General features: G+C 36.4%; 1 protein-coding gene across 11 annotated transcripts in view; it reads left to right on the top strand.

Annotated features, from left to right (window-relative positions):
* Positions 1-15,427, top strand: part of LOC308339894 (sodium channel protein type 2 subunit alpha) — a gene marked incomplete at both ends in the record, with an annotated part of 81,061 nt that extends 65,634 nt beyond the window's left edge. For all 11 annotated transcript variants that reach the window (XM_080798949.1, XM_080798954.1, XM_080798951.1 and 8 more), the window contains 7 exons: positions 80-202; positions 3,398-3,679; positions 4,938-4,991; positions 7,911-8,052; positions 8,421-8,518; positions 12,371-12,641; positions 14,232-15,427. In XM_080798949.1, coding sequence (XP_080655075.1) covers positions 80-202; positions 3,398-3,679; positions 4,938-4,991; positions 7,911-8,052; positions 8,421-8,518; positions 12,371-12,641; positions 14,232-15,427 — 2,166 coding nt within the window. The remainder of the gene's footprint in view (positions 1-79; positions 203-3,397; positions 3,680-4,937; positions 4,992-7,910; positions 8,053-8,420; positions 8,519-12,370; positions 12,642-14,231) is intronic.
* Positions 15,428-15,832: the final 405 nt, after the last annotated feature.

Genomic DNA, 15,832 nt, shown 5'->3' with positions numbered 1-15,832 from the left:
GGTTTATTGCAGAGCAAGGTTGAACCGGGTAAGCATTTTTGTCTGTAAATGAGAAAACTGCGTTGCTTTCTCTGTATAGGTCTCATTGGTTAGCTTGACTGCAAATGCCTTGGGTTACTCAGAACTTGGTGCCATCAAATCCCTCAGAACACTAAGAGCTCTGAGGCCACTGAGAGCCTTATCCCGGTTTGAAGGAATGAGGGTAAGACCGCATGCCTTAGAATTTGCTGGAATTATAATTGAGAACAGACTGACATTTTGTACCTCAGAAATGACAAATCCATGGAGATTTATATCTTACAATTCATACTGACATAACCTACCAATCAATATGTGTCAGACATCCATAAACTTGACACTGCTGGAGACACTCACAGAATAGAATGCCTAAATGATTGCTTCTAATTAGAAACAATTAGATTGCTTCTAAGTAGATTTTTCACTCTGTGGGAAATCTCTATCATGTCGTGTAGACTTCCGATATGAGTCAAGATTAGTTATGTTCATTCCATTTGTAAATGTGCGGGAAATTCTACTGACTGTAATTTAAAACCCCAAAGATTTCCTCATCGTTTCTTCATTGCTTCATATGATGTGTTTGAGCCTTTTAAAATCTGAATCTGGCCCTTTAGCTTTCAAACACAGGGTGGGGTAGCTAAAAAGTAGGTCATCTGTGGAAATCTAATACTCATTTAGAAAGGTGGTACAAAGGAAGAAGGAGGAATTTGTACTGCCATTTGTCCCCTGTCCAAGGCACAAAACCTGAGACCACACACCCTCAGCACAGAGGAAATGATGACATCCTGTCTCCGTGGATTTCACTATTCTAAAAGAAACTTTTAGAAAATGATTTTTTTTTATGATTTGAAAGTAGTTACTGGGGCTTTCTCTGAATGTTGCAAACCTAAACAGAAATGAATGATGTGTGTAGATGTGTGTGTTTGTGTTGTGCTGAGGGTTGCATAGAAAGAAATTGTTAGCTGTTAAATTCTTTTCACTTTACCAATTTAAAATCACTGTTTTTGCAGTAGTAGTTTTAATTTTAAAAGGGTAATCAAACTTTCAGTACTAGAATAACTTTCATATTTTCTGTACCAAATTTGCATGGATAAGGACCTAAATTCCCAGTTGTTCCGTACATCTGACTATCTTGGAAAATACATGTATTATTTCTTTGTTCTCTAGTTTTGTTTGTTTTTTTTAACTCTTGCTACCAGAATCTCCTCGTATTTGCAGAGCACTCATTGTAGTGAACTTAAAAATGAACTGTCAGGTCTACAAGTACCTCTGAATTATCAGAGAGTTGCAGTTCTTGTAGAAACAACACTATAACCATACCAAACCCAAGTCCTGGTTCTCTCTTTTTTTTTTTTTTTTTGTAATTTTATTTTATTCTTTTTTTAGTGTTCCAAGATTCATTGTTTATGCACCACACCCAGTGCTCCATGCAATACGTGCCCTCCTTAATACCCACCACCAGGCTCACCCATCCTCCACCCTTCTCCCCTCCAAAACCCTCGGAGTCCACAGTCTCTCATGGTTTGTCTCCCTCTCTGATGTCCCCTAACTCGCGTCTCCTCTCCATCTCCCAGTGTCCTCCGTGTTATTCCTTATGCTCCACAAGTAAGTGAAACCATATGATAATTGACTCTCTGCTTGACTTATTTCACTCAGCATAATCTCCTCCAGTCCTGTCCATGTTGATACAGAAGTTTGGTATTCATCCTTTCTGAAGGAGGCATAATACTCCATTGTATATATGGACTATATCTTCTTTATCCCTTCGTCCGTTGAAGGGCATCTTGGCTCTTTCCACAGTTTGGTGACTGTGGCCATTGCTGCTATGAACATTGGGGTACAGATGGCCCTTCTTTTCACTGCATCTGTATCTTTGGGGTAAATACCCAGTAGTGCAATTGCAGGGTCATAGGGAAGCTCTATTTTTAATTTCTTAAGGAATCTCTACACTGTTTTCCGAAGTGGCTGCACCAACTTGCATTCCCACCAACAGTGTCAGAGCTAAATCAATGTGAATAATTTTCCAGTTTGTCGCTCCAATTGCTAAAACATTCCAGGGAGATGGAATCTGACCCATTGCTTCACTGGGAACATTATGGTCAGGGATAAGGATCTGGTTTTTATAAAAAGACAACTTCAGCCCCTTAAGTCCTAAGACATAGTCTGAATGCTTAAGAGAATGTGTCTGATACAAGGCATAAATGGCATTATGTTGCTTTTTAAATTTTTTCCTAATAAAAGTATACTCTACAAGAGAAAAAAAGAAACAACAGTGTAATACATTCTTTAGAGGTTACTTTCATTCAAAATACTTCAAAATATTATCCGTTACTGAATAGGCTCCAGGTGCTAATTTGTAGATGAGTTGTGCCTTTTGCCAAATACCCATTTGGTATGGTTGTTGTAAGATATTGTTACTCATATGTATTTATGTGTGTATGTACGTATGTATGTATGTGTTTGTATGTACTTTTTACCCCTTAAAGAAGTTGAGGAAGATAAATACATGTATTTATTATATTTTACATGCCTGCTCTGATAAAGTTTATTGCTGATGTAGGTTAGGTGCACTTGCACCGAACAACATTCTTAGCTGAATATTTCCTTGAGGGATAATTTTAAAAAGTGCTGAAAAATGTTTACTGAAAGCCCTGGTTAACTAAGAAAGCTACAAGTAACAAAGCTATTAAGTGAAAACCCTAGGCTCAAATTGCAATGCTTTATGAGAATTTTCTTCTGAAAGGGATTTCCCAAAGGAGGATCAGAAAAATGAAACAACTCGCCCAAAGGCGCACAGCTAATTTGTGATGTAAACTGGAACACAGAGCTCCTGACTTCCAAACCCTTTTCTACTTGTCACATGTTCGATTTCTATGCTCTGAACTCTTCACTCTGAAGTTTTAGCTGTAGGGTGACTCTAGACTACACTGGCTTATACTTGCTTTCTCAGAATAACTATTATTAGCGTTCCCTTTTGCCCTGGAAATTGACCCTGAAGTGTTGTTCTCTTTTACTTTGAAATTTTGGATAGTAAATTTTATGGTTTATAAACTTTCAGAAATTGTGATATTCTGTGCTGACACTGTTTCTATTGTCCTGTCACTATTTGTGTTTATAATTAGTTCCATTCTTTGATGAAAATTTGCTCTGTGTATCTTCGTACCTCTTGAGAAAACATTCTACGATATAAAATATATTTTATATCATTCTGAACTGTAATTGTAAAATTCTTTTATTGGAACTAGAAGATACTAGTTTCTGCTCAATATTTAACTTTAGAAACAGATATATTTTTGGTCATTTGGCTGCTGTTCTTTTAATAGTGTTCCAACATGATTGCTGAGTTTTCACTTATTTTGCCTTCTCATTTCTGTGCCAGGTTGTTGTCAATGCTCTTTTAGGAGCCATTCCATCCATAATGAATGTACTTCTGGTTTGTCTGATCTTTTGGCTAATATTCAGTATCATGGGAGTAAATCTCTTTGCTGGCAAGTTTTATCATTGTATTAACTACACCACTGGAGAAATGTTTGATGTAAGTGTGGTCAACAACTACAGCGAATGTAAAGCACTCATAGAGAGCAATCAAACCGCCAGGTGGAAAAATGTGAAAGTAAACTTTGATAATGTAGGACTTGGATATCTTTCTCTGCTTCAAGTAGTAAGTAACCACTTTATTGTTCTCTGTGATGTATTATTAAAGTGAGTCTGAAATCTCCTTTCTCAATATTTCCAAATACATACTTCCTCAAACCCATCTGCCTGGATTCTTTCTAATCATTGCTGAACTATCTTTTCTGCATCATGCAGGAAACTGGACTGCTCTGCAAAGTTTATGGTCTTTCAGGCTAGGCATTAGCTACCTCAGCACCAGTCCTTTGTTACTGAGATTTCTATGAAGGTCCCCAGTCTTTTACCCTACCCCTACTCTGAGCAAAGTACAGGCACTGGCCCTAGTGTGGGGTTGGAGAAGTGTGTATGTGGAGGGAGGGGAGTGATCGATTTCTGTACTCCTCAGCTACCAGACAGTACCAAACCCTCATCAGGCCTTCTTCCACCCAATCCTGATGGCCGTAACCAAACTCCCCACCTTACATCTGTCGCACAGACATCTACTCTGATTCCCCCTTTTCCTGCCTCTTGCTTGAACTCCTTCAGATACAGTGATTGTTATCCTGCAAGTAAAAATATTCTATTAAGTCTATGATGTCTGTTAGAAATTCATAAAAATCCATTCAGCTTCTCAACCGACCACCCCCTGAGATGATCCACTTCCATGATACCCAATGCTATATGAATATTAGGGGGAAGGACAGATCCCGTGGTTCTAAGGAACTGAAAAAAAAAATGTGTAAAACTTGTTTTTAGGTGCACGTATCTGCATAAAAACCACAAATATTTAAAAGAGTAAATTGCAGTTGAATATGTTTGTTTTCAGATTAGGCAACTACTTTATCTTATAGAATAATTGCCTCAAAATAGTATAATCAACAATATGGAGATTTTTCAAGAACAAATCATCATGATTACTGATTGGTGGTAATACCATTTAGAAAAGAATAAGGATGGAAAGCATTAAAATCAAACAATGCAGCATATTTTTCAACTTGTCTGATGTGATTTTATCAAATTTCATGTTATGTTCTTATAGATATATCAGAGTCAAAGATTGTTGATAATTGCTTTTATGGTAACATATTGTTATATTCTACCATGATATAATTATAGATTTATGGAAGAATGTAAAGTTGAAGTATTTTCCATGCATCCTATTATAAAACTTTGCCCAGATTTCAAATACTAACCTCAAACTTTTATGTACCTGTTTTTGAATGATTGAATTGATCAATCTGATACTTAACTTCTTTTCTAAAATTATAATTTGTGGGGAAAAATTAAATGGTATGACTTTTTTACAGGCCACATTTAAGGGATGGATGGATATCATGTATGCAGCTGTTGATTCACGAAATGTAAGTCTGTTTAGAGAGAAGCTTGTCTAATTTGATCCAGTGAATATTTCCACAGTGTTGTAATTTATTAATAAATAAACAATGGATCAATGTATAGAAAATGTCTATATTACAAAAAAATACTCAACTTCACATTATTTTTTCCAAAATTTGATTTGAATGTTTTTCTCTACTTACTGTACATCTTCTAACACGCCTTTTCTAGTATCTAGCATGGTACCCTGTACTTAAAATTTTGTTGATTTTACAAAATGAGACATTTTATTTCTGGCTCTGATTTGTGGCCATTTGTGCATTAGAAACCCTCAACATGCACTTTCTTCATCTGTCACAGATTTCTTCCATCTTTTTATCTTCCCTGTAATAGGAAGAATCTGGCTACTGGTGGAAAAAAACAAACAAAAACTTTCCAGTGTTTCTGGGAAGTGAGATTTTGTTATAGGTGGAAGGGGCCTTCACAGTCTGCCTTAGAAACCTCAGCACTTTTGAAAATTTTGTACAATTTTCATTAATTTTTCACTATTCAACAATGGGGAAGGAAATCACATTTTGGAAAAAAAAAGAGATTGGCTTCTGGTATATTGCCAGAACATAGTAATTAAATTTGAAATGTTATTTTCCTAGCACCAATAGCCAGGTGGTAGCTAAGAAAGAATTCCTGAGTTGTTGGCTTTTTAAAAAAAAAAATTTTTTTATTTTTTTACCTTATTTAAGAAAAGAGAGAGAGCAAGCATGAGAACTAAGTGCCCTGCATTGTATCTTTGTGAGTGCTACCAGGAATCCCAGTCATGGGTTTTTTTGAATAATACTAATAACTTACTACTTATTACTACTCACTCTACCAAGGGCTTTCTTACACTATCCCAGTTAATCTTAAATAACAACGTTTATACTGTGGTTGATATTAACTCCATTTACTATTGAAGCAAATAGGCTCAATGTGGTAAGTGGTAGTACATGTTTTTTAACTCTGACCACAAAATGGGCTCATAACCACTTTCTTCTATGGTAGTTTCCTACCTCTTTTGACTAATTCATTTACAGTTCTCTCTACCTTCCTTAGCAGCAGCCTGATATGCAACTTTCTTTTGGTTCCTTCCTTAGTAACTTAGCAGACAGTATCTGCTATATAACTCAAGCACTTACAAACGATGAAATCCAAGTGGACACTAAAATTGTGAAAAGTTGTTTGCTCTTACTCTCAGTAGTTATCAGAGAAATGCAAGTTTAAACCACAACGTGAAATTAACTATACATTTACTTCATTGTCAATATTAAAAATTATGACAATACCAAGTATTGTCAAGGACAAAGGGCAATAAGAACTCTTATGCAATACTGACAGCACAAAATGGAAAAAATATTTCTTCTAAGAAGTTGGGCATTATTACATTATTCAATAAAATTCAAGATATTCTTTAATCCTGCAATTTCATTTTTAGCAATACATCCTACAGAAACTTGTTCACACGCATAGCAGAGTCCATGTACAAGAATGAACATAACTTTTTGAACTAGCAAAAAACTGGAAACAACTCAAAAGTAATAGAAATGGACAAATAATTGAATGTTATACAGTGAGTACAGCATACATAGCAATATAGATGAATCTAAAAATATAACAGTTATAACAAATGTATCCACTAGACAAAATATAGACAAAACTAATCTAACTGTCTAAGAATGCTGACTTACCTGTTAACTCTAAAGAAAAAGCAAGGAAGGAATTGCCATAAAATTCAGGATAATGATTGCCTCTAGCAGGGATTATAGAGTTTATGTTTGGGAAGGATACAGCAAGGGTTTCTGGGTTCCTGACAATGTCCTGTACCATGAGACTCACTTTATAACAATTTATTACTACATTTTACACTTAATGTGCTGTGCACTTTTCTGTATGTATTGTATTTAATTTTGAAATGTTTAAAAATATCATTTTATGTCACTGTTCACTGTATACATATATAAATGAAATAAAAGTCTCATCAAAGAATAGGTACTTTTACAATATTTCTAATATTTTCTGTTTTACTCTATTCCATTAGAAAAACATATCATGTTGGCCATTACCCTCTAAATTGATTTCCTGACACAATGGGTCATTACCTGTATCTATTACCACCTGTGACTGGTTAACTGAATTGGTTAGAACAATATTCTGTGAGACCTGAGATATAGATCACAACCAAAGCTCACACCAGTTGTCACTCTTTTTTTGACCAAAAGTGTGCTGGATAAGACAAAGCATCATTGTTACAGAGACTATACCTAAAGCCTACTAAATAGGATGAATCTTAGACTCATTTGCAGAAGGGAATGATCCTACAGATGTACCCAGATCCACTCATACAGTAATAATTCTAGCCTATGAAAAGAAATGTGTAATAGAAAGCAAACCTTTACACTTACTACAGGCCAGGCACTGTTTCTTTAAGCCCTTTTTATATATTAATATACTTAATCTTCCCAACTACCCGCTGAGGTTAAGGTTAAATTTATTTCCATTTTATAAATGAAAAACCCAAATCAGAGAGAATAAATTTTAAAGGTTTTAACATAATATAGTGTGACTCAAACATCTCTTCTGCAGGAAGGGGAAATCCTGACTTTGCATACCCTGTTGGAAGTCTTTGCCTATAAGAGAAAGTGCAGTCATAATCTAGAAATTTATTGGGTGAAATTAATTTTAATTATCTAGACTTTTCTGTGAGTTGTTTCACTTTGTCAAGTCAGTGAATGGTCTTGCAGGTGCTTCAATAAGCACAATAGTATTGATGTTTCATAAAATCTGTTTAATGTTTGATCTTTTTTTTCCATTTCCAACAATTGAGACATGCTTTGAGAATTGAAAATTAGCTGATGTCTTTTTTATAAAACAAGTAGTAGTCCTAATAGTTATCATTCCTTAATATTTTGTAGGTAGAATTACAACCCAAATATGAAGACAATCTGTATATGTACCTTTATTTTGTCATCTTTATTATTTTTGGTTCATTCTTTACCCTGAATCTTTTCATTGGTGTCATCATAGATAACTTCAACCAACAGAAAAAGAAGATAAGTATACTAAAGCTTTATCTTTATTCTAAAATGTTAAACATCTCATACTAGTTCTTTTTGGCTCTAAAATGCAGTCAGCTAAAAGAAGGAATATAAAATTCTGAAATTATTTTGAACTATTTAATCAATTGCAGTATTTAAGTAATTGCTAATTCAGATAGCATGTATTGATATTTTTAGTATAGAAATATGACTGATTAATATAGAATAATTTATAGATGTAATACATGCATCTGTCTGTAAATACAAAGATTGGCAACACTAGAATAGCATGTGGAAGCCAATTTTCACACAACGACTGAAGTGGATTTTCTAGCTAGCAAAGAACATGATTTTAACAAGTTTTGTTTTTATTTCTTTACTTTGGAGGTCAAGACATTTTTATGACAGAAGAACAGAAGAAATACTACAATGCAATGAAAAAACTGGGTTCAAAGAAACCACAAAAACCCATACCTCGACCGGCTGTAAGAATAACATGCTTTCTGAAATAAGTCAATCAGAGAAAGACAATTATCAAATGATCTCTCTGATAGAAGGAATTTGAGAGGCAGGGTGGGGGGTCGTGGGGACTAGGGAGGGGAAAAAAAATGAAACAAGATGGGACCCGGGAGGGAGACAAACCGTAAGAGACTCTTAATTTCATGAAACAAACTGAGGGTTGCAGCGGGGTAGGGTCGGGAAAGGGATAGGGTGGTTGGGTGATGGACCTTGGGAGAAAGGTATGTGCTATGGTGAGCTGTGAACTGTTTAAGACTGATGAATCACAGACCTCTACCCCTGAAACAAACATTATATGTTAATAAAATAATATGTTTTAATTCCCAGAAAGATCTGCTATTTATCACTTACACAGTCCAAATTGCCAGATACTAGTATTTTTATGAATTTGTGAAACAAAATTTTTATCTTAGCCTAAGTATATGCGATATATATGTCATATGCACAAAATACATAATATAGGTATAATATATATGCATATAAAATATATGTAAATTTAAAAATTCACACTTATATGCCAATAGCATTACCTAGGATTGCTGTCAATGAGGAGCTTCTAGTAATGTAGAGAAGAAAACATATGCATACATACATTGTGTGGAAATAGTGAATGTTCACAGAGTGCAGTGGGGACCAATTGAAATAATCAGTACATCTCAGATATGCCCCATTTTCTTTCCCACTCTGGTGATTACATGGAATCATTAATGAAACAAGTCACAGGTTTAGTTTTTTTCTGGTTTTAAAAATATCTCATATTTTCCCCTAGCATCTTGCTTCTAAATCTGGTAACATCATTCTCTTCATGAATTTTCATGGCTTTTCCAATTGTATATTTGCCAATGGTTGCTTGGTTGCTACAGGAAATTGTTGTCAGGAGAAGAGCCCTTTAGGAGAAGGGCAGTGCTTGTGTGAAAGCCCTGAGGTAGGAAGGCTGGTGAGGCTGGAGTACAGAGTGAGGGCTCACTGGGATGTGCTGAGAATTAAAAGGTTAGGATGGGCCAGATTTTTGTGAACTTCGTAAGCCATGTTAAAAAATTGTCTCTCTCCTTAGAGCATTGGGGAACTATTGAAAGGGACCTGTTCATTCTCTGTTTTGTAAAGATCGCTCAACCAGTATTGATAGGACAATGTGTATGCTTTGTAGCCTTATTTGGAGCTGTTTCAGAGGTAGCTGTTTGAGAGGTAGCCTGAACCAGAGTGGTGTGGAGATGAATTAGAGTGGGTGGATTTGTGAGCTGTCACTGGAGTGAAATTAAAAGGTTTTCTATTAATTGAATATGGGAGAAAAAGAAGGACCCAGCAAAGAGAACTTAAAAGTTTCTGCCATACACGCTAGATGACCAGTGTCATGCGGGATATGAAGAAGGGACAGCATGGAGAAAAAAATTAGAGATGCTAGCTTGCAGAATCTGGCAATCGAAAGGAGATAGGGGAAGAACGAATATCCAGAAGTAGTAAAATAAAGTGTCTTTTTTTTTTTAAAGGTTTTTTATTTATTTGGCAGAGATCACAAGTAGGCAGAGAAGCAGGCAGAGAGAGAGGGGGAAGCAGGCTCTCTGCAGAGCAGAGGGCCTGATGCGGGGCTCCATCCCAGGACCCCAGGAACATGACCTGAGCCGAAAGCAGAGGCTTTAACCCACTGAGCCACCCAGGCGCCCCTAAAATAAAGTTTCTTAAGATTTGTTTGGAGAGAGGTTTAGGTTTGAAGCAAAGCAAGAGTTCTGGAGAAGAAAGTGAAGAGAGGGAATATAGAATAAAATCACACATAATATGTGGGTCAAGAATAGAATGGTCTAGGTTAGATTTAAAGGTGAGAGGGACTGAGTCCTCTAATGAATATGGAGTAATATATGAAAGATATGTGTGAAAAGTCAAGATAATATGAATGCAAAAAGAAGTAGAAGATTTCTTTACAATGATTTTGATGCTCTCAAAAAAGAAAAGAAGGTGAAAGAATAGAGTATTTTTTAGGAATTTGGAACTATCCTGGAACAAGTGAGGGATAAAGGATTCCTCATCATCGTCAAGGGCCAAGACGAAGTGAGAGAACATAAATCTTTGGTGAACAAGGCTGCCAGGGTTATGTAGCTTCCTTCAGCATATACTACACCTTGGGGTTTAAATTGGAGATAGTGATTAGTGACTGGGGATTAGAGTTATACATCAAAGTGACCCACTGGAAAATTACATGAGCAGAAAATCTAAGGAGCTTTTCATTGATAAAAAAAAAAAAAACCAACTTCTGATTTTAAGGAGTTTTGAACACACTACGCTCTAGGTGCTGTATCTATGAGAAAAATGACATTGCTCTGTCTTTGCAATGCCTTCAAACAACTAGAAAAAAACCTAAAATCAAATAAATAAGAGCAAACCATTTGCAATACAGTCGCATCAATTTTATGACAAATGTAAACATAAAGTCTTCTGAGGACACAGAGTGCTTAAAACTTCAAATTGAATTTACAGTCACCAGAGAAGGAGTGAGGGAAGTCTGTTTCAGTACAAGGAGACAAGACAAAATGACACAGTATAATCTGCAAACTTTATTAAGAGGGATAGGAAATATCAGAAGGGTAGAAATAAAAGAAACATAGGAGACTTGGAAAGGTAAGCTACAGTAAATAAGAACTAAGAAGGAAGGATTTGGAACTGAAATTAGATACATTTATCAAGTTGAAGAAGGCTCTTGAAGGACAGGCTCAGCTGAAGCAATAGAAGTCCAGTCCAGCAAACCCCATATCTACTAAGAAAAAAAGAGAAAAATACAACAAACAGGTGATGTTTGATGTCCAAGAATTTCCATAGAGAGTAACAGATGCCTCTCAACAGGGAGAGGTCAGAACACTAGTACAAGGAATCCAGATGGATAAACATGTCAAGATCTGGGAAAGCAGCCTATGAAGTGTATAGGTAACAGATCATCAGTGTTTCTAGTTAAGAAAGTAGAGGACAGCCTAGTGCAAGTTAAGTCAGGGCTGAAATACCAAGCAGGTATAGGCAAAATGGTACAAAACAGGGTCCAAATGAGCAGAACTGGTAAGGTGAGGACTTAATTTCATAAACAAGAGAAAAGGCCAATTAGTCCTTGGAAATAAGGTCCAAACTGCGTAAGGAAAAACTTGAACATCTGATTGTGGACTATAACTTTTTAAAAGATTATTATATATTCTTACAGAAGAGTTATCCCCATATAATTTCACCAAGCTTTTCGTTATTGTAAAGTCTGACATAGCCATAGATCAGTAATCAAAGCTAAGAAATCAACCGTGGTGCAATACCATTTAAATAGGATACATAATTTAATTGGATTTCACCAGGTGTTCCACATATGTCCTTTTTCTCGAGCTACAATTTTTTATAACATCTTCACAGGTGAAATTTAAGGTGCTCTGGCTTTGGGGAAAGACGATAAAAACAGAAACTAGAAAAAAATAAACATGAGGGAAAAAGCTGGAAAAGTATTTATTAGTTCATTGAATTTTGCTTTGATACCCACCTCCAATACATGGGATAACAAAGATTTGTTAATAGTGGCAAATATTGGCTGACTGTCTACCATACCCCTGATGATGTTATGGGCACTGAGAACATGATAAATGGTTCTTAAGGTCAGTTTATAAAATCTGATATGAACAGTATAAATAAAATACATTTGAAAAAAGTTGCATATGCCCATATACAAACTATTATTCCAAGTATAAAACATGGTGTGTTCTTATAAAAGCTACATTTTCATATTGCTATAGTAAAAGCAGATAAGTCAAATTTGATTTTCTTTATGTTTCTAACTGAATTTTGCATATTCTTTGTTCCAGAACAAATTCCAAGGAATGGTCTTTGATTTTGTAACCAAACAAGTCTTTGATATCAGCATCATGATCCTCATCTGCCTCAACATGGTCACCATGATGGTGGAAACTGATGACCAAAGTCAGGAGATGACAAACATTCTGTACTGGATTAATCTGGTGTTTATTGTTCTGTTCACTGGAGAGTGTGTGCTGAAACTAATCTCTCTTCGTTATTACTATTTCACCATCGGATGGAATATTTTTGATTTTGTGGTGGTCATTCTCTCTATTGTAGGTAAGATGAGATGATTTTACTCAGGACGTTAGTAATGAAAATTCGTTTAAAACTTTGAAAGTGTTTCTTACTAATCTTTCTCATTCATCCCAAAATTTCAGATGAAAGTCTAATAGTCCTTTCTTCAGTTTGTCATTTCTCTTGTTGCATGCTGTGCATGAAATGATGTGTAAAAAAAAATTATATTTTTCAGCTTTCATTTATCATCTTGCCTCATTTCAGAAGACAATAACTGCAATTTGTCATAACACTGCTATAGTCACTCACACTCCTGTGGTATAGACAAGTACTGCTTTGAATAAATAATTCACACACACATGCACCCAAAAATGAATAGAAGGAATCAAATAGTCCACAAATAAGCTATGGATAGTTTGAAGAGTTTGCATGTGTGCTCACATATATTCACACACATGAGCTTCATCTCATCTTTGGATTCAGATAGTTTCTATGGCTTGTAATACTCTTTCTCCAGAAGTAGACATTTTGTTCAAAAAACTAAAACAGATTCATTATCATTAATATATATTAGATGATGAGGTATAGAGCATTAAATGAGGTGCTGGCAGTAAATATAAGAGATTTAAGACAAGGTTCTGCCTATTTGAGAAAAGAAAACATACACAGAGGGGAAAAAACAGTATTCCACTATTTAAATTGCTTTCTCTGGTGGACTAAAACACTTTAAACAATATGCCATTCTGTTTGATCTCCACAAGAGTGCTATGAGGTGGTCATATTAGTGATTAAGAGATGAGACTCGGGAATCATACAGATCTGGTCTAGAGCTTTCCTATTTCCACTACTTAGCAGCTCTGTAACCTATGGCAAGTTACCTCCATACCCTGGCTTTCCAGGGAATATTTCTGTAAAGTGTTATTGTGAGAATTAAATGAGATTATGTAAGTAGATGCACTTAGAAGCATGCCTAGAACAGAGAAAAGGCTTAGTAAGTGCTAAGTTTGACAAAAACAACAAAAGTAGATACTATCACCATTTAGTGATGCCAAAAAAAGGGATAGAATTCAGTCACAAGTATGTCTGTCTCCAAAGCCTGGATTCTCTCCTATCCATCATTCTTGCCACCTTCCCAATAAAATGGATCACAAGGGTGTCAGGGTAAGAACTCCCGTATTCCGATCGAAAAATCACAAGCCTTGTCCATTAGTTCTTATGCCAATTCTAGAACCGGTATTTTAGAACTGCAAGTCCACTCCTTTGCTTGGCTTCCCCATACTTTGTGATGTCTTTAGGCCTTCAGTGGTTGAATCGTTCAATAGATGCTTTTCTTGAACTAGGAAAAATGACCATTGAAACCTCAGTTAGCATAAAGGGGTTAATGTTTTAACACTAAACACACCAGTTTCCTTTTGCTAAACAAATACCACAGATTGTGTGTGTACGTGTGTGTGTTTACCTAATCCTTATGTCCACATTTTGTAAAATTAATGATTATCTGATCCATGTAAATTTTCATTCACTGCTAAATATTAATATATTAACTTAATATATTAAATACTAATTTAATATAACAGTAAATCTTATATTAAATATAACACTGGTTTGTTTGTATTTCTTGATTTTCCACAGGCATGTTTCTGGCTGAGCTGATAGAAAAATACTTTGTGTCCCCTACCCTGTTCCGAGTGATCCGGCTCGCCAGGATTGGTCGAATCTTGCGTCTGATCAAAGGGGCCAAGGGGATCCGCACGCTGCTCTTCGCTCTGATGATGTCCCTTCCTGCCTTGTTTAACATCGGCCTCCTGCTCTTCCTGGTCATGTTCATCTACGCCATCTTTGGAATGTCCAACTTTGCCTATGTTAAGAGGGAAGTTGGAATTGATGACATGTTCAACTTTGAGACCTTTGGCAACAGCATGATCTGCCTGTTCCAAATTACCACCTCTGCTGGCTGGGACGGACTGCTGGCACCTATTCTTAATAGCGGACCTCCAGACTGTGACCCTGAAAAAGATCACCCTGGAAGCTCAGTTAAGGGAGACTGTGGAAACCCCTCAGTGGGGATTTTCTTTTTTGTGAGTTACATCATCATATCATTTCTGGTTGTGGTGAACATGTACATCGCTGTCATCCTGGAGAACTTCAGTGTTGCTACGGAAGAAAGTGCAGAGCCCCTGAGTGAGGATGACTTCGAGATGTTCTATGAGGTCTGGGAGAAGTTTGATCCTGATGCCACCCAGTTTATAGAGTTCGCCAAGCTCTCTGATTTTGCAGCTGCCCTGGATCCCCCTCTTCTCATAGCCAAACCAAACAAAGTCCAGCTCATCGCCATGGACCTGCCCATGGTCAGTGGGGACCGGATCCATTGCCTCGACATTTTATTTGCCTTTACAAAGCGTGTTTTGGGTGAAAGTGGAGAGATGGATGCCCTTCGAATACAGATGGAGGAGCGATTCATGGCATCGAACCCCTCCAAAGTCTCCTACGAGCCCATCACAACCACTCTGAAACGCAAACAAGAGGAGGTGTCCGCTATCGTTATCCAGAGGGCTTATAGACGCTACCTCTTGAAGCAAAAAGTTAAAAAGGTTTCGTGTATCTACAAGAAAGACAAAGGCAAAGAAGGTGAGGGAACACCTATCAAAGAAGATATCCTTATTGACAAACTAAATGAGAATTCAACTCCAGAGAAAACCGATGTGACCCCTTCTACCACTTCTCCACCTTCCTATGATAGTGTGACCAAGCCGGAAAAAGAAAAATTTGAAAAAGACAAATCAGAAAAAGAAGACAAAGGGAAAGATATCAGGGAAAGTAAAAAGTAAAAAGGAACAAAGAATAATTCCATTTTGTGATCAATTGTTTACAGCCTGTGATGGTGATGTATTGGTGTCAACAAGACTCCCACAGGAAGTCTATGCCAAACTGACTGTTTTTACAAATGTATACTTAAGGTCAGTGCCTATAACAAGACAGAGACCTCTGGTCAGCAAACTGGGACTCAATAAACCAGAAAAACAGCATTGACGGGAGGTTTCTGTTTTCACAACCAGCTGACACTGCTGAAGAGCAGAGATGTAATGGCTACTCAGACTATAGGAACCACTTTAAAGGGGGGAGGGAAGTTAAATTTTTATGTAAATTCAACACGTGACACTTGATGATAGTAATCGTCACCACTGTTTATGATTTAACTGCCACACCTGCCATATTTTTACAAGATGTATGCT

Source organism: Martes martes, assembly GCF_963455335.1.
Source record: "Martes martes genome assembly, chromosome: 3".
NCBI classification, from domain to species: domain Eukaryota; kingdom Metazoa; phylum Chordata; class Mammalia; order Carnivora; family Mustelidae; genus Martes; species Martes martes.
This window is presented reverse-complemented; position numbering and strand designations above follow the sequence as displayed.